General features: G+C 55.3%; 1 protein-coding gene across 1 annotated transcript in view; it reads left to right on the top strand.

Annotated features, from left to right (window-relative positions):
* Positions 1 to 18,421, top strand: part of CFAP99 (cilia and flagella associated protein 99) — a 43,054-nt gene that overhangs the window by 19,057 nt on the left and 5,576 nt on the right. The window contains exons 5-11 of the mRNA XM_036853430.1: positions 1,733 to 1,845; positions 3,425 to 3,602; positions 6,604 to 6,684; positions 6,836 to 6,910; positions 7,791 to 7,862; positions 8,088 to 8,179; positions 8,801 to 9,005. Of these exons, the coding sequence (XP_036709325.1) occupies positions 1,733 to 1,845; positions 3,425 to 3,602; positions 6,604 to 6,684; positions 6,836 to 6,910; positions 7,791 to 7,862; positions 8,088 to 8,179; positions 8,801 to 9,005 (816 nt within the window). The remainder of the gene's footprint in view (positions 1 to 1,732; positions 1,846 to 3,424; positions 3,603 to 6,603; positions 6,685 to 6,835; positions 6,911 to 7,790; positions 7,863 to 8,087; positions 8,180 to 8,800; positions 9,006 to 18,421) is intronic.

The raw sequence follows: 18,421 nt of genomic DNA, 5'->3' as shown, positions 1-18,421 counted from the left end.
TGGAGAGCAGCTCTCGGCCAGCGCAGTGCCTCCAGTGCAGGTTCCTGGGCATTTATCTCCCTGGAGAGTTTCTGGGAGAAGGTTCATGGAAACGGCCCGTTCACGCTCCCAAAGGAGCTGGGAGCTGCAGGAGGGGGTGTGGCACCCATCAGGGCCCCCCTCCCTCGGCCCACACCTCACGCCCCAACCCCACGAAGCCAGTCCCATTAGGGTCCGCCCGCCTCGGGTTCGAAGACAGGGAGCAAGCTGCTGGGGACAGGACGGCTGCCCAGGGAACCCCCCAGACCACACCCGGGTGCTGCCACCACTGTGGTCAGATGAGCTGATGCTTGGGCAGCCTTGGCCGTGGTCTCCTTGGGAGACAGTGCTGGATGTGGACATTCGAGGGGGACTGGCCCTGGGACGGCACCTGGAGGGGCGCTGGCCATCCTGCTCCCTCCAAGGACGCTCACGCTCACATGCTGGAATCCTCTGGACGGCCAGGGAACCCACCTGGCAGCCCACCCCCGTTCCAGCCCGTTCCCTGGGGGCGCTGCCTCCACCGCACCCCCGGAGAGAAGGAGGCCCCCTTTAGGAGGGCCCTAGCCCCAGGGCGGGGGGCAGTATGTCCCCAGGTGGGGGTCAACAGACCAGCTGCACTGTGTGGGAGGAGGGGGCTTGGGGATGGAGGGGTTGGCTGGGATGGGGAGTGCAGAGACCCCAGGGCCCAACTACAGGGGGCTGGGAGGGGGAGTGCAGAGACCCCAGGGCCCAACTACAGGGGGGGCTGGGATGGGGAGTGCAGAGACCCCAGGGCCCAACTACAGGGGGGGCTGGGATGGGGAGTGCAGAGACCCCAGGGCCCAACCACAGGGGGGGCTGGGATGGGGAGTGCAGAGACCCCAGGGCCCAACCACAGGGGGGGCTGGGATGGGGAGTGCAGAGACCCCAGGGCCCAACTACAGGGGGCTGGGAGGGGGAGTGCAGAGACCCCAGGGCCCAACTACAGGGGGCTGGGAGCGGGGAGTGCAGAGACCCCAGGGCCCAGCTACAGGGGGCTGACTGCCTCCTTCTGACAGGAAGTGGGAGCAGGGCTGAAAGAGTGGGTGGGAGAGAGGCAGGGGAACTGAGCGGGGTAGGGCGGGGAAGCTGAGGAGAGGCCCCTGGGGTGGGGTGGGGTGAGCAGGGGCCAGGCTGCCAAGTGGGAAGCTGTGGAAGGCTCTAGAAGGACACCTGGCTGCTGCCCCGTGAAGAAGGGCGGGGAGGCCTGAGGGGAGGTGGGAGGTGAGCACGTGGCTGTGGGGCAGCGGCCCCCCTGGGGAGGCAGCCGTGGGGACCAGAGACCCTGCCCTAGCCCACCGCTACCCCCTGGCTCAGCCGCTCGAGTTCACCACGGCTGCAGGGGCGCCTGCTCAGCCCACCGGGCCCCACGTGCGGCCTTTACTGCCCCAGCAGCCGCTCAACCAGAGAGGGGCGGACAGGCTTCTCCAGCCCGCCGGGCGTCGGCCCAGGTCCACAGAGGGTGCGAGGGGTTGGAGCCCAGGGGCCCACGGCAGGCAGGGCCCCACTGGCTCAGGCGGAGCCCCGGCGAGTGAGGGGCAGCTCCCCCAGCCCAGCAGGAGGGGCGAGCGGGGTGGGGCCCCCTGCCTGCTGTGGGCCGAGGTCCCCTCGTGGGGCGGTGGCCACACCTGTCCCCCCGGCCCTGACTCTCCCTGTGGAGGCACCTGGGGCCCACGGCTCCCTCTTCCCTCAGTTCCTTGGGTTCCTCTTCAACCCCTTGAACCTGGGCTCATGGATCAAGGATGAGTGGAGCCTCATCTACGAGACCACCCACGTGAAGGAGCGCTGGATCGACCCCCTGATGAGGTGGGCAGCGCAGGGCCGCGACCCGGTGCAGGGGGGGTGGGGCGCCCACGCGGGCAGCCAGCCAATGGCCAGCAGGGCCTGACGCCCAGAGTGGCTTTAGGACCAGCTGGATCGGGGGGCGGGGAGCTGGCCCCTTCTGCTCTGGAGCCCACTGGCTGAGCAGGGCGCTGTGCCGGTGCCACCTTGCTGCAGGGACCCTGCAGGGACCCTGCTGGTCCAGCCCTGGTCCAAGAACGCAGGGGCGGACGTGGGGCGGGGAGCTGAGGCAGCAACAGCCCCTGGTGGGCTCAGGCCCACATCTTCTCTTCCCCAGCTGCCCCCAGAGTGCCACTCCTGGGCCTGGCACCCCAGAGCTGCCCTCTGCCTTGCCCTGCCTCTCCCTTGACAGGCTCCGGCCCATGCTGGTTTTGCTGGTACAGGCCAGGACCCCCAGGCAGAGGGCCAGCTCAGGGGTCTTTGGGGAGAGGCCTGCTAGGGCCAGGGTGCAGCTGCCCCCTCCAGTTGTTTCCCTTCTGACGGGGCTGGGGGAGCCACCTTATCTTGCTGGGGACAGGTAGACAGAGGGCTCTGGCACAAGCAGACCCCTGAGGTGCCAGCTATGTGTGGGAGGCCCGGGGCCCCGGGAAGGTGGAAGCCCCTCGTGCGGGAGAGGAGGCCCTGGCCCTGGGCAGCGGGGTGTCCCCCAAAGCTACTCCTTCACCAGGGGGACGTCCTTGTCCCCGCCAGGCTGGACTCGCTGCCTGTCCGCAGGGCTGCCACCAGTCACCTGGGCCTGCGGGGCCCTGCGTCCCTGTCCACCACCCCATGTGCAGCCTTCCCCGCCCGCTCTGTGACCAGCCCTATCAAGGACCTGTCCCTTCCCCCACTGCCCCTCCTGAGACCCCACTCCCTGTTGGCCCTCAGACATGCCCTTCCTCCCCCTGGTGACCTTGGTCCTCAGGCTGGGGCGGGAGCAGTTCAAACCAAGCTGTCTCCCCAGGGGAGCCCTGCAGGAGGGGACACCACCCAGGTGGGCAATGGTGGGCTGTGCCCACCCAGGGGATGGAGGTACGGAGGGAGCCCAGACTTTGGGGCAGCCCAGTAGGGCCCTTCCCAAACCCCTGCTCCGGGGTCCCCCCACCTCGAGACTCTGAGACTCTCCCCTGCCCCGTCCCCCTCCCGAAGCCCCGCGCCCCCTGCCGCTGGCACAGCTCCAGGGACCTTCCTTTTGAATCACCAGCCTGCTCCCTGCTCCTGGCTTCCTCCCCCTGTGCCACCTGCTGGGGACCAGATTAGCTCCACTTCCCAGCCGCCTCTGGTCCTCAGAGCCCCCGGATTCCTGCAGCGGGGACCTGCCCTGTCCCCATCCTCCCGGCCCCCCCACCTAGGACGAGGATGCCGCTGGGCCTCAGTCTCCTCCGTGCTAGGGGAGCGCTGGGAGCCGGCACCCGTGAGTGAAGAGCAGCTGTTGGTCCCACCGCTACCCACCCCCCCAGGCAGACCCAAGCTCCTGGGGGTCCTTCAGGTCCCGAGGGGCTGTCCCCTTGTTGGCGTGCTTAGGAAGTCACCCTAAGTGGTTGCTCCCACCTTTGCCTTCAAGGTGGCAGCCGGAGGTCCAGGAGCTGATCAACCAGCTGCAGGGGGCGTTGACCAATCAGCCCCCTCTTCCAAAGACCAAGGCCAAGGTCACAGAGCCCAAGGAGTTCAACCTGACTGCCCCCAGGCCCCGCGCCATCCCAGTGCCTGAGCCAGTCCCCGTGGTGGCCAAGACCAGACCAGTAAGTGTGGCTGACCGCAGCGGGCTTAGGGTGTCCAGGCAGGGAGAGTGGATCGTGTGGGCCAGTGGGGCTGGGCTGTTCCAGGGCTGAGGTGCCTGGACCAGAGCAGGAGCCTTTGATCACCCTCCCCAGCCCCATCTCACCCCACAGAGAGGGAAACCCAGCTGACCCAGAGCCTGCCCAGTGGAGTGGGTTCCCGCGCTCCACCTCCTGAGGTCTGGTCAGTAGGCGTGGAGTGGAGCTGTTGGCTGCGGGGCGCAGGCCTGTCTGCACTTGGCACTCGGAGCCCACTTTCAACCCTGTGGCAGTGTACCGCTCCCTCCCCGCTGTGTTTGTGCATGTGTAGGTCTCGGTCTCCACTCCTCGGGCTGCGGGGGTGACCCTATCTTGCAGGCTTATCCGCGCCTCAGGGCCTCTGCCTGTCTATCCCATCTGCCTAGGGCCTCTTCCTCTACCTCTCCCTCCCCTGCCTTGCTGACTTCTGTCGGTCAGGATGCTTTGTATTACAAGTAACAGAAAAAAGCAGCTCAGTCTGGCTTAGACAATAGAGAACCAGCTGACTCTCATGGCTGAAGTAGGATAGGCTTCAGGCATAGTTTGATCAGGGTTCTAGAGCTGCTTCTCTGTGACTCTCTTGGCCTAGTCCCCTCCAAGGGTCAACTTTATCTTTGGGCTAACTTCCCTCATTGTAGCAAAACATCCAGGCCTCACACCCACACTGCATCATCCAGGGCATGAGAGGACATGTAGGGCCCAGAATTCTGTGAAAGTATGATGAGACCAACTTAGGTTGCATGTCTACCCTTGAACTGATCACCATGACTGGGAGTGTAACGTTCTGACCGGTCATGGGCTCTACGCTGAGCATCTGGGATGGACTCATCTTCCCAGAACCAATCTGGTTCCCCAGAAGAACTAAGCACTATATGGAGGGTAAGGGGGTAGTGCCGGAAGGTCCCGAGGTCCCAGACCACTCCCACCACCTGCCAGGTCTCGTTACATTCTCTGCCCAGAGAGGCCTTCCATGAACCCCTCGCCTATCAGGTCTCTCTTAATTTCCTTCTCATTGACCCAGATCCTTTTCTTCATGGCATCAATTAGATTTTAGAGTTGTTTAGTAATTTGTGGGTCATTTATTATCTGTCTCTTTTATCAGACCTCATCCATCTTATTTTTCCCATATCCCCAATGCCTAGCACAGTCCTGGCTCAGAGCAGACCCTTGGAAAATATCTGTCGGATGGATGGATGGATGGATGTGTGGATGGGTGGGTAGGTGGGAGAATGCATGAGTGGATGGGTGGACAAATGGATGGATGAATGGATGATGGATGGATGAAGAGATGGATGTGTAGATGGGTTTATGGGTGGACGGTGGATGAGTGGGTGGTTGGGTGGGTAGGTGGGTGAATGATGGATGGACGGTGGGTAGGTGAGTGAATGGATGATCACATGGATGGACGGATGGGCAGATGGACAGAAGGATGACGGATGGGCCTTGTTGCTGAGCAACCCCACAGTTACCCAATCTGTAGGAGCCTCAGCGTTTCTGACCCCAGCTCCTCTGGTCTAAGCGTGTTTATCTCATGTCATTCTACCACCTGCATCTCTCTCCCTCTCTGCCTGGCCCCTTCCCATCCCCTGCCCTGCTCCTTAGCTGCATGAGCTGTGAGATATTGGTGGACCGTCTCCTTCCCTGGGGTCCACAGATGTCTGTGCTGGAACCATAAGCTTGTTCCCTCCACACTCCCTGCCCTGCTCCATGCCCAGGACCCTCTTCGCCTCCTGGGTTGAGGGCTCTTTCCAGTTCACTCATTCAACAAACGTGTATGGAATGCCCAGTATGTGCCAGGCACTATGCCTTCATGGAGCATGTGTTCCAGTGAAAAAACAGGATAAGTAAAATGTAAGGTGTGTTAGTTGGTGAAAAATGCTGAGGAGAAAATATACTTCAGGGAAAGAGGATAAGGAGTGTTGGAGGGGCTGCATGGAGTTCTGGATGGCACGGCCAGGAAAGCCCTCCTGAGAAGCACCATGGGGTAAAGAATGAGAAGTGAGCAAATGAGCCATGGGTTTGTCTGGGGGAAGAACATATCAGACAGAGCAAAGCCTGTGCAAAGGCCCTGGGTCAGTGCCATCCCTCCCCCAAGGGTTAGGGGGCAGCCAGGAAGGGAAGGAGGGGATGGGAGGGGAGGTGTTCAGGGGTCAGAGGCACAGGATATGGGCTCACAGGGTCCCTCTGGCTGTGGTGGCAGAGGAGGGAGGTGAGGGGTGGCCTTGAAGCAGGTGGGCAGTTTTTGAGGTGAACGTGGCTGTGAGAGACCAAGAGGGGTTGAGGAGGGCACCAAGGAGGACCCCAAGGCCTCGATGTGGGCCAGGGATGGACAGCAGTCAGGGTCAGCAAGGCTGGGGGAGGGGAGGGTTTTGGGGCAGAGAGGGTTTCAGCTTTGGACATGGTGAGTTTCCTACGAACATTAGATGTGCAGGGGAGGGGACACGGAGTTAGGAGTCTGGAGTTCAGGGGTTTCCAGGCGGCTCTGCCCCACCCACGCTGTGGACACTGCTCCCCTCCAGGAGGCCCCCTGCTGTCTCAGTGTTACTGCTGCAGCCACTCCCCTTCACGGGCAGCTCACTTTTCTGGGGTCCGTGACACTCTCAGCCCTACGTGTCCCCCCAGCCGCTCCTCCTCCACCCCCTGACGGCCAGTCATCCTCTGCCTGTCCCTCCAGCGTCTGCTGGGCCTGGGCCCTGGGCCTGGCCACCTTCCTTCTTGCTGCTGGCGTGACGTCCCCCCCTCTCCTCCGCGGGTGGCCACCAGCACCCAGCGGGTCCCAGTGAGAGCTCAGTGGCTTCCCTTTCAGCCCTGCTCCTCCTGGCGGGGGCACCACCGTCCACCCTCCTGGCCCTGGCACCTTCCTTCACCCACATCTAGCGGGCACTTCTACTCACCCCTCCAAAGTGCCGCGGCTCACCATGGGCCCTTCCTTCCACCACGCCACCAGGTCCCCAGGAGCACCTACCGGCCGCCCAAGGAGCAGCGGCTCCTGGAGATGACCAAGAGATACAATCGCCGGAAGGCCGAGGTGGGCCCCCTGTACACGGAGACCCCGGTGTGGGCGTCAGGGGCGAAAGGCAGCTGCGGAGGACGGGGAGGAGCGGGGAGCTGGCCCGTGCCTTTGCGGCCCGGGACACCCGTGGTGGCCGGCGGGCTGGAGCGGCTGTCTCTGCGCGCAGGAGCTCCTGCTACGGGCCAGCGTTGAGGAGATGCGGTGCGCGGGGCCCAGGTCCCGCGGGGAGCCCCCAGTGGAGGTAACGCCAGCACACCCACAGCCTGGCCGGTCTTCCCGGCGGCCTCCCCTCACGTCGTAGACACGTCCCTCCCCATGCCACGGCAGCGGCCACACTTGGAGGGCCACGGAGGGGCGGGGCCCCGCGCCGCCAGGCTGAGCGCGGCCCGAGCGGGCAGGTGCATCGGCTCCTTCCCTGGGTGTCTCCAGATTTTCCATACTGAGCGCTTGGTATTTCTGTAAGGAAAACCCCGGGGTGTGTTTGTCAATAAAGAAAGTCAGGGAGCAGGACAGGGAGGGCCCATTCTGGGTGGATGCTGAGTGGCGCTCGCTCAGGAGGAGCTGGCCCGGCCCCCCCGCCCTGGACCCGCCTGGGCGGCCGAGGTGAGCCCCCCAAGCAGTTGGGGCAGCCCAGGAGAGTGGGCACCCCACAGAGTAGCAGCAGGCCCCGCGGTGTGAGGGCTGAGGTCCTGCGGTGGGGAGCTCTACCCGCTGCTCGCCCACCGTGGGTGTGGTGCCCACCCTGAGGGTGTCTGCAGAGCAGCGGCGGGCTGGGCGGGGAGCAGCCCAGGAAAGGTTCTGGGGGCCGGCCCCGGGGGCAGTGGAGGAGAAGGCCCCCGAGCCCAGAGGCTCCAGCCCCCCGACTAGGAACTGCGGTCCCCAGCCCGGCAGGCTCTGCACCTTCCCTGCCCCTGCCTGGGTGGTTGGACAGCCTTGGAGGGCAGAGGTGCTGCGGGGGACCCAGTGCAGGGGGTGGGCTGGGCTGGAACGCATGGATGGGCAGCTGGAGTTAGGACAGAGGGGAGTGGGCCAGGCCTCCCAGGGGTGCAGGGCCCCCCGCTCAGCCGGGGTGTGTTTGGGGGCACCTTGTGGGCACAGGTGCCAGGCCCTGACCCCCACAGGACTCCAAGAAGAAGCTGCGGCTCCGATTTCCACCCCGAATCGTCAAGGCTCCGAAACTGACCTTCTACAGGGTGAGCGGTGCTCCTGACCGTCGTCAGGGTGGGCTCGGGGCAATGGCTCCAGGCCCCTCCCCCTGGGGACCCACCTCCGGGCCTGTTCCCCAGAGGACAGCCCCGCCCTTGAGGCAGAAGGAAGCGCCGGGGAGGGGGCAGGTGTGGAGGGCAGGAGGGCAGAGGGGCACTTGCTGCTCCGAGGCTCCCCTCCGCCGTCACAGCCGGCCCTACTCTCTCCTGCAGCCCAACGACGCCTCCCCGGTCAAGCTGAACGCTGCTGCCATCCTGCGAGAAGGGGCCTTATACCAGCGGCAGGTGGAGAGAGAGCTGCAGAGGTGGGTGGCAGCTCCTTGGCCTCCCCTCCCCTCCGGGAGCTCAAGAGGGGGCGGCGCCTGGCCACTGCAGTCCCGCAGAGGCGGCTTTGGTGGGGGTGGGGTGGGACCCAAGCAGGCCAGTGTCAGGGTCACAGCTGCATCCTAGGGAGATAAGCTGCACTCAGTGAGGGAGATGGACTGGGTAGGAGGAGGCTGAGCAGAAGCCTGGCCCACCCCGAAGCTCCCTGAGGGGTCACCTCCTCCTGGGAGCCCTTTCTGGTGCTCCCTCCCCCACCACCAGGGCTGCAGACCCCCGCACTTACCCCAAGAGTTGGGCTGTGGGTGGGAGCTTGGGTGGCTGACCAGATGGATGAGAGGATGGACAGACACACAGGTGGGCAGGGGTGGCGGATGGACAGACGGGTGGGCCACAAACGAGTGGATGGGGGTGGAGATGTGGCTGGAGGGCGGACGCACAGGACCGGGACGGGTGGACAGGGCGTGGAGCGGGTGACTGGTGCTGGTAGAGGGCGGCCCACGCCTGTGAAGGCCACTGCCCCCAGGGGGACTGTGGCCTCCTGGTGGCCCATGCAGCCCCACCACAGGAGACCCCCAGCCCCGCCTCTTGCCTTCTCTCCCCAGGGTGGATAAGCTCGTGGACGGGGCCGGGGACCTCTCCGAGTTCCTCAGGTGGCAGAGGAAGATGCAGGCAAAGGACCGGGAGGAGCAGCTGGCCACAGGCGAGTGCCGGAGGCTGCGGGGGAAGCTCAGCCACGAGGAGGCCGTCCTGGCGCGGCAGCAGGCGGTGCAGGAGAAGAAGCAGAAGGCCGACCAGAAGAAGGAGGAGGTGACGGGCAGGCCGGGGCGGCTGGGGCCTGGGCTGGCGGCGGGCCTGGCTGTGCCTGCGGTCGCCGCCCCCAGGCATCTCCTCCTAAAACCCACGGAGTGGAGGTGCTTCCTCGGGCCCCACCTCACCAGGCGGGGCTTCTGGAAGCATCTGGGGTCAGCTGGCCTGCGTGGACTGTCTGGCCAGCACTTCTGGTCCAGACCGCCCCCCGCCCCCACTAGCACGGTCAGTTGGTCCGCACATCCACGTGTGAGGGAGGGCCTGAGGTCTGCCAGAAACTTCCGGAAGGCCAGCATGTTTGCATAAGATGCGAGAGGGTCTGTGGACACCCACGTTTCCACTCTGGATGCTCTGGACGTCAGTCCTGCTTTTCCTCCTCCTAGGACGGACGTCCTGGCCGGGGCCCTCCTGCCCGTGTCCCTTCCAGCGGGCCTGGCGGTGGCCCGGATGAGGCAGGAGCCTGCAGGGCCCAGAGGCCCAGCCGTGGCCCCCTCTCCTTAGACGTGTGCCACTGAGGGCCGCCAGTCGGCAGATGTGCCCCAGGTTCACGCGAATTACTTCTCCCGGCGGACGCGTCTGTATCTGCTCTTCGTGTTAGGGTTGGTTTTCCTTCCTTTTTAGCTCACTTCTTAAAAATACAAAGTCAAAACAATATGACACATAGCCTCAGAGAAGTCTCACTTCTTGTAAGTCTGTAACTTAGAGCCCATTTCCACCTCCACCCCAGGTCCTTATTTGCATGAATTTCTGTCTTTCCTTCCAAGCAAATATACACACTTCTTGTTTCCCCTTTTCTTACATAAAATGTCCCAGCCTGCTTTACCGGCAATGAAAAATGTTGTGCAAGTTTTTCCTCTTTGTGGAGGTGGCTTTTCGAGGTCCGCTGCTAGAGGAGGGACTGCTCCATCAGAGTAGCAGATGTGGAGGTTCTGTCTTGTTCTTGTGGCTGTTTTTGTTGGGGGTTTTGGGGTCTTATTAGAGATGCCACATCACCTTCCCTGGGCAGGAACTTCAAGGCCCCAGCACCGGGGGAAGGGGCCCGATCCCCCTGACCCACCCACAGAGGTTACTGTACTGAATTCAGGAATTTTTGCCAGTCTCAGAGGTGAGAAATAGTATCTCAGTATAGCTCTGGTTTGCATTGCATCTATGAAATGTCAATTTGAGGATGTTTTCATATAAGAACCACTTCTGTGTCTTTTTCTGTGAACTGTCTGTTCATGTCTTTTGTCATTTTCTTTTTTTTTTCCAGTTTTATTGGGGTATCATAGACAAGTAAAATTTGTATATATTTAAGGTGTATAATATGATATTTTGATATACATATACATCGTGGAATGATCGCCACAATCAAGCTAATTAACTCATAGTTACTTTTTTGTGCATGTGGTGAGAACACTATCTACTGTCTTAGCAAATTTAAAGTGTACAAAACATTATCGTTAACTCTAGTCACCATGCTGTACGTTAGGTCCCTAAAGCTTATTCATCGTCTAACTAAAAGTTTTTACCTTTTGACCAACATCTCCCCATTCCCCTCACCCCCAAGCCCCTGGTAACTACCATTCTACTCTTTGTTACTATGAGTTCAGCGTTTTTAGAGTCCCACAGAAGTGAGATGAGACAGTATTTGTCTTTTTGCGTCTGGCTTATTTCACTCAGCATAATGTCCTCCGGGTTCATATGTGTTGCAACAAATGGCAGGATTTCCTTCTTTTTTAAGGCGGAATAATATTCCATTATGTACGTATACCACATTTTCTTGATCCATTCATCTATCGATGGACACTTAGGTTGTTTCCGTATCTTGGCTACCATGAATAATGCTGCAGTGAACATAGGAATGCAGATGTCTCTTCAACATAGTGATTTCATTTCCTTCAGATGTACCTCCAGAAGTGGGATTACTGGGTCATACGGAAGTTCCATTTTTTATGTTTTGAGGAACCTCCATACTGGTTTCCATAGTGGCTGCCCCAATTTACATTCCCGCCGACAGTGCACAGGGTCCCTTTTCTCCATATCTTTGCCAACATTTGCTATCTTTTGACTTTTTATGCTAGCCATCCTAACAGGTATGAGATGATATCTCATTGTCACTTTGATTTGCATTTCCCCGATGATTAGTGATGTGAAGCATCTTTTCGTATACCTGTTGTCCGTTTGTATGTCTTCTTTGGAAAAATGTTTGTTCATGTCCTTTGCCCATTTTTTTTTTTTTTCTTTGCCCATTTTTAAAATCAGGTTACTTTATTTTGCTATTGAGTTGTGTGAGTACCTTATATATTTCGGACATTAACCCGTTATTGGATATATGATTTACAAATATTTTCTCCCATTCCATAGGTTGCCTTTTTATTTTGTTGATTGTTTCCTTTGCTATGCGGAAACTTTTTCATTTGTGTAGTCCCACTTGTGTATTTTTGCTTTTGTTGCTTGTGCTTTTGGTATCAAATCAAAAGTAAATAAATAATCGCCAAGACCAAGGCCAAGCAGCTCTTCCCCTATGTTTTCTTCTAGGAGTCTTATGGTCTCGGGTCTTACATTTAAGCCTTTGATCCATTTGAGTTGATTCTTGTGTGTGGTGTAAGATAGGGGCTCAGTTTCATTCTTTTGGGTCTGTATATCTGGCTCTTCCAACAACATTTATTGAAGAGACTATCCTTTCCCCATTGAGTTTTCTTGGTGCCTTGGTCAAAGATTAGTTGACCATGTCCATCTTCTGTTGAGCTGTTAACCTTCATTTCCTTGACTTTATTATAGAGTTCTTTATATATTAGGGAAAGTAACCCTTTAACTATAGTATGTTGTTACAGATATTTTGTCCCAAGTACTCATTTGGCTGTGCGTAAATGATGTATTTTTGCCATGTAAATGTAATTTTATGTCATCAAACTTATCAATCTTTTTTTTCTTTGTATCTGGATTTTGAATAATTAGGAAGGTTTTTCCCATACCCATGTTATAGAAGAATTCACGCATGTTTTCTTCTAGTATTTGTGTGGTTTCATTTTTACATCTGGATCTCTATCTACTTGAAGTTTATTCTTGTACACGCTGTGAGGTCTGGATCCACTTTTATCGTTTTCAGATGGCCATCCAGCCGAGTCTTCCAATCCATGAATGCGCTATGTCTCTCCATTTATTTAAATCTTTTATTTCCTTCATCTGGTTATTTAGGTTTCTGTATGCAAGTCCTATACAAGTTTTGTTAGATTTGCACCTAAGTATTTCTTTTATTATTTTCGAGTGGTTGTAAATGGTGCTGTATTTTTAATTTTGGTGGCCATGTGTTCAATCCTAGTATGTAAAAATGCAATTGGTTTTGTGTGTTGTTCTTGTGTCCTGTGACCTTGCTGAACTCCCTTATTAGTTTTCTAGGACAAACAAGGAATTTTGTTGTAGATTCCTTGGGGTTTTCTCCGTAGGCAATCATGTCATCTGTAAATAAGAACAGTTTTATCTCTTCCTTTCTGATCTGCCTATTTATTTCCTCTTCTGCCTATTGCACTGGCTAGAACATTTGTGCCTAGTTCACCATCTTGGCGGAAATCAGCCTTTCACCATTAAGTGTAATGTTAGATGTAGGTTTTTCTGTAGATGTGCTCTTTATGAAGTTGATGAAGTTCCCCCCATTCCTATTATTCTGAAAGTTTTTATCAGGAAATTCTGCCACATGCTTCTCTGTATCAACTGATACGGTCATGTGATTTTTCTTCTTTAGCCTGTTAATATGGTGGATTACACTGACTGAATTTCACATACTGAATCAGCTTTGCATCCCCACTTGATTATGGTGTATAATTCTTTTTATTGATGTTGAATTCTATTTGCTACTATTTTGATTTTGTTAAAGTTGTTCTTGCATATAGTTTCATAAGGGGTGTTAGTCTGTAGTTTTCTTTTTTGTAATGTCTTTTGTCTGGTTTTGGTATCAGGTAATCCTAGCTTCATAAAATGAATTTGGAAACATTTCCTCCTCTTATTTTCTAGGAAAGATTGTGTAGAATTGGTATTAATTCTTTGAACGTTTGGTAGGATTCTCTAGTGAAATCATCTAGGCTTAGAGGTTTCTTTTTTGACTTTTCTAAATTAGAAATTCAACTTCCTTACAAGTTACGGGGCTATTCAAATTATCTGTTTCATATTGGGTAAGTTGTAGTAGTTTGTGTTTTTTGAGGAACTGGTCCATTTCACTAAGTTTCCAAATTCATGTATGTAGAGTTGTTTGTAATATTCTATTACCATCCTTTTTTATTTTTTAATTTGTTTAAATTAATTAATTTATTTTTTATTTATTTTTATCTGCGTTGGGTCTTCGTTGCTGCGCATGGGCTTTCTCTAGTTGTGGTGAGCAAGGGCTACTCTTCGTTGCGGTGCACGGGCTTCTCATTGCAGTGGCTTCTCTTGTTGCGGAGCATGGGCTGTAGGTGCGCCGGCTTCAGTAGTTGTGGCTCGCGGGCTTAGTTGCAACGCGGCATGTGGGCTCTTCCCAGACCAGGGCTCGAACCTGTGTCCCCTGCATTGGCAGGCGGATTCTTAACCACTGTGCCACCAGGGAAGCCCTACCATCCTTTTTTATGTCTGTAGGGTCTAAAGTGTTTCATTCTTGAATATTGGTGATTTATGTTTTTTCATTTTTTTCTATTAGAATTGCTAGAGATTTGTCAATTTCATTGATCTTTTCAAAAAACCAGCTTCTTGTTTCATTGATTTTTCTCTATTGTTTTTCAATGTTATTGATTTCTGCTCTTTATTATTTCCTTCCTTCTGCTTGCTTTGAGTTTATTCTGTTCTTCTTTTTCTAGGTTCTTGAGATGGGATTTAGATTACTGACATGAGACTTTTCTGCTTTTCTATTGTAAGCACTCAGTTGCATTTCCCTTTATTTGTTGCTTTAGCTGTGTCCACAAATTTTGATATGTTGTATTTCATTTTCATGCAGTTCAATGTACTTTTTCATTTCACTTGAGATTTTCTCTTTGACCCATGGATTATTTAGAAGTATGTTGTTTAGTTTCCAAGCATTTGGAGATTTTCCTGTTATCTTTGATCATTGATTTCTAGTTGATTCCATTGTGGTTGTTGAACATACTCTGCTCTATTTATTTTAAATTTGTTGAGATTTCTTCGTAATTGCTTGTTGCATTTTTATGAGGGCTTCTTTAAAAATCATTGTCAAATCTAACATCTGTGATCTCTGTTCTAGCATCTACTGATTGTGTCTTCTTTCAGTTGGAGATCATCCTGGCTTTTGGTATGATAAGTGATTTTCCACTGAAACCTGGACATTCTGGGTATTGTGTTACAGGACTCTGGATCTTATTTAAGCCTTCTGTCTGAGCAGCCTCTCTCTGACGCCGCTCTGGCAGGGGAAGGGGGGCACCGCCACATTACTGCCAGGTGGGCTTAGCAACCCACCATCCCCACGTGGCCTCTGTTGACCCCTGAGAGGGGGCCCCTGAGGATTTGTGGGTAAGGGCTCCAGCTAGACCTCCATCAATACCTCCCTGACTGGGAGTGGGAGGAGTACCTTATAACTGCCCCCCACGTGGCCTCCACTGTCATGTGGCAAGCATGGAGGTGAATGTCTTCACTCTGCACTAAGCCTCCTCTGACACCACCTCAGTGGGGATGGGGAGGGACCCTTGTTCCCGTGGGTGGGGGTGGACACCAGGTTGCCATGAGCTCTCCTCTGACACCACTGACACCCGGGGGTAGGTCCCAGCTCAAGCTCCTCTGTGCCACCTCCCCAAGATCTGGGGAGGGCAGAAGTCTTGCGCCCACTCAGCCTTTGCTCAGGTTTTGCCTGTGATGTCTGGTTGGAGCACAGGTTGTGTCGCACAGTTTTCTGTGTCTGTAGGCGGCTCCTTTCCTGGTCCCTTGGCAGGCTTTGGTTGGGCTTTTTTGTGTGCACCTATGGCATTTCTGGGTCCTCTGGCACCCAGCCTGGGACACACGAGGTAAAAGAAGACCCAGGGACACCCCCCCCCCCGCCACTGCGCCATTCTTCAGGTCCCACGGTCCCAGCCAGTCTGCCTTCTTCCCTCCACCTTTCATAGCCTTCTTCTGTGTGTTTAGTAATTTATATTCAGGGGTTTTAGTTGTGCCTAGTGGGAGGAATAGGGAAAAGCACCCCTACTCCATCTTCCCAGAAGTGGAAGTCCCAGGTGTTGATTCTGATAAAGGCTTTTGCAGCATCTGTGGAGATAATCATATTATTTTTCTCCTTAGCTCTACTAATACAGTGAGTTATATTAATCATCTTTTTTTTAAAAAACATCTTTATTGGAGTATAATTGCTTTACAATGGTGTGTTAGTTTCTGCTTTATAACAAAGTGAATCAGCTATACATATACATATACCTCCATATCCCCTCCCTCTTACGTCTCCCTCCCACCCTCCCTATCCCACCCCTCTAGGTGGTCACAAAGCACTGAGCTGATCTCCCTGTGCTATGCGGCTGCTTCCCACTAGCTATCTATTTTACATTTGGTAGTGTGTATATGTCCATGCCACTCTCTCACTTCGTCCCAGCTTACCCTTCCCCCTCCCCGTGTCCTCAAGTCCATTCTCTACGTCTGCGTCTTTATTCCTGTCCTGCCCTTAGGTTCTTCAGAACCATTTTATTTTATTTTTTTTTTAGATTCCATATATATGTGTTAGCATATGGTATTTGTTTTCCTCTTTCTGACTTACTTCATTCTGTATGACAGACTCTAGGTCCATCCACCTCACTACAAATAACTCAGTTTTGTTTCTTTTTATGGCCGAGTAACATTCCTATTAATGATTTCTTAATGTTGACCAATCCTTGCCTTCCTGCGACGAATCCCGTGCGGCTTCCCTGGAATTTGAAAGTGCTCGGACTCACATGGAAAAGTCCAGAGGCAGGAGGCAGTGGGTGGAGAGCAAAGGTGGGCTGTAGTCAAGCAGCCATATGCTTCCCTTGACCAGAGACCCTGAGAGGATCCCGGAAGAAGCCACCTGGAGTCACCTTCAGAGGTCCACCTGGAGGGGCGAGGACCCCATCAGGGGGGTGGGTGCTGGAGGCCAGGGCTCGGACTAGAAGCTGCGGCCTGACAGGCGGTCTCGCTGGGCGGAGGGACTGTGTTCAGGTGACCCAGCCGAGGTGCAGAAGGAGCAGCTCTGCCAGGGAGGAGAGCCGCGGTGGGGGGAGGGAGGGAGGGCCCCCCTCCCGCAGGCTTTTCCCCGGGGGCCGGAAGGCATTTGGAGCCCCTACCTTCTACTCCTTGGGGCTCTCTCAGTATTCCTGGAATGGGGCTCTTCTTGCGACAGCAAGGACAGAACAGCCTGCCCCTACGGCGCCTCCCCTCATCGGCCTGTCCTGACGCCAGGTCAGCAGGAGGGGCTCCAGCCCGCACAGGCCGGCACCCCCTCCCATGGCTCGATGGCGGCTTGGTGAGGTCCAGCTCCGTCCCTCCCGACCCCGGGGGTCTCGTGAGCCAGAGGCCTCCCGTCAGAAGCACAGGAGTCGTGGGCCTCCAGGGAACAGCATGGGAGAGGGCACCCTGTGAGGGCTGGCGGCCCAGCCACGACTGGGTGCTCCCCCCAGGCACCCTCGGCCTCGCCTCATCATCAGGGCAGCTCCCCGAGCCCCGAGCCGTGTTCCCCAAAGCCCGGCCGACTCTGGCTGGACCGTCCCGCACAGGTCCAGAGGCTTCTCTCCCCGACCTGGACCGTCCAGGTGCACGCATGTAGATGATCAGTGTGTTTTATGAACAAAGTAACCTGAGTAGACGGCACTAAACATTTGAAGACAAAAGGAATTGTATTGTTTTCGTGTGCCATTCATGCTGGACTGGTGACTTTTACAGCCTCCGTGTCTTTTTTTTTTTTTTTTTTTAGTATTAATTTATTTAGCTGCGCCAGGTCTTCCTTGCGGCATGCAGGATCTTTAGTTGCGGTGGCGTGCATGCGGGATCTAGCTCCCAGACCAGGGATTGAACCCGGGCCCCCTGCTTTGGGAGCGCAGAGTCTTAGCCACTGGACCGCCAGGGAAGTCCCCAGCCTCCGTGTCTTAATGGGACTTTGTCTCCACCGGAGGCTCCGTTGCCACAGCCTGGACCGCGGAGCCCCGTCCTCGCCTCCTCTGTGCTCTCAGCGTCCCTCTAGAGCCTGGACGCATCCTTTCTTCTGAGAAGTAGGATGTTTTGGGCCCACCCGAATTTTCTCTTCTTGAGATATAGATTCAGTTATTCCCCCCGAGGCCCTGGCCCTCACCACAGAACCCAGTGTTGATTTCCATAGCTGGGGGCTGGGTGGGGGGAGCTTTCCTGGTGTTTCCGTGGTGACCAGTATTAAGGTGCTCTAGCAACAGGGCTGAAAAGGATATATTTGTAAGGTCATGAGTGTAGCTCTGACACTGTTTCATCAAAAATAATTTGAATATATTTTCTTCACTTAATTTCATCTCCCTTTATTTATTTATTTTTTTGGCTGTGCTACGTGGCTTGCTGGATCTCAGTTCCTCAACCAGGGATTGAACCTGGGCCCTCAGCAGTGAAAGCGCCGAGTCCTAACCACTGGACCACCAGGGAATTCCCAATTTTATCCCCCTTTTAAAATAATTTGATGAACCATAGAAATAAGTAGCTATATTGGAAAAAAAATGGATAAAGTTCACATAATTCCTGCTTTGTTTTTTTTATTTAATCCGTCATCACAGTGAAGTTAATCCGGAGTAGCAGTACCAATATTAGCACAAAATCCACTGGGTGAATAACATTTCACACTCTGGTTGTCATGGGTGACCATTCTTAGAGTATATTTTACCGAAGTATTCAATGGATTTAGTTTGGAGGCCCTTGGAGCATTTTTCTATTTGGCTTTGTTCCATCAGTGCTGTCTGGTGTGTTCTGTGTTCACTTGAATTTAAAGGTGTCCCCGTGCTGGTAGCTGAAAGCCCTTGCTTGGCGCGAGGTCAGCCAGCAGCCCTTGTTTGGGTGGTGTTAGTTGCAGGAGGGGTGGAGAGATGTGCAGAAAACCCAGCTGGGCTTCCAGCGTAGGGCCCAAGGATGCATTAGGCCAGCCTGGCCCCTGAGTGGACTCTGGGCCGGACCACGGGTCCAAGGTTTATGTCAGAGCAGACAGAGCCAAGAGTCAGCCCAGGACTCCAGCCAGCCAGCTGCCCTGCGAGCCGCTCACCACCCTGGTGGCCCCGGCCCTGCTGCAGGCCTCTCCAGGGGACCACACCCCTAGCTCGCCAACACCTCTGTCTGCCCACAGATTCGGCTCTGTCACCTCCTTTCGATCTCTGAGTGCTCCGTCCTCCTCTCCGCCAAATCCTGATGCTGTGCTGACACTGATGCCACGACTGATGGGGACGCCGTGTGGGGGTGGCTTGGGAGGTGGCACCGCCGTCCCCACTCACCAGCAAACACACTGGAGCCAG

The sequence above is a fragment of the Balaenoptera musculus genome, chromosome 5 (assembly GCF_009873245.2).
Source record: "Balaenoptera musculus isolate JJ_BM4_2016_0621 chromosome 5, mBalMus1.pri.v3, whole genome shotgun sequence".
In the NCBI taxonomy this organism is placed as follows: domain Eukaryota; kingdom Metazoa; phylum Chordata; class Mammalia; order Artiodactyla; family Balaenopteridae; genus Balaenoptera; species Balaenoptera musculus.
This window is presented reverse-complemented; position numbering and strand designations above follow the sequence as displayed.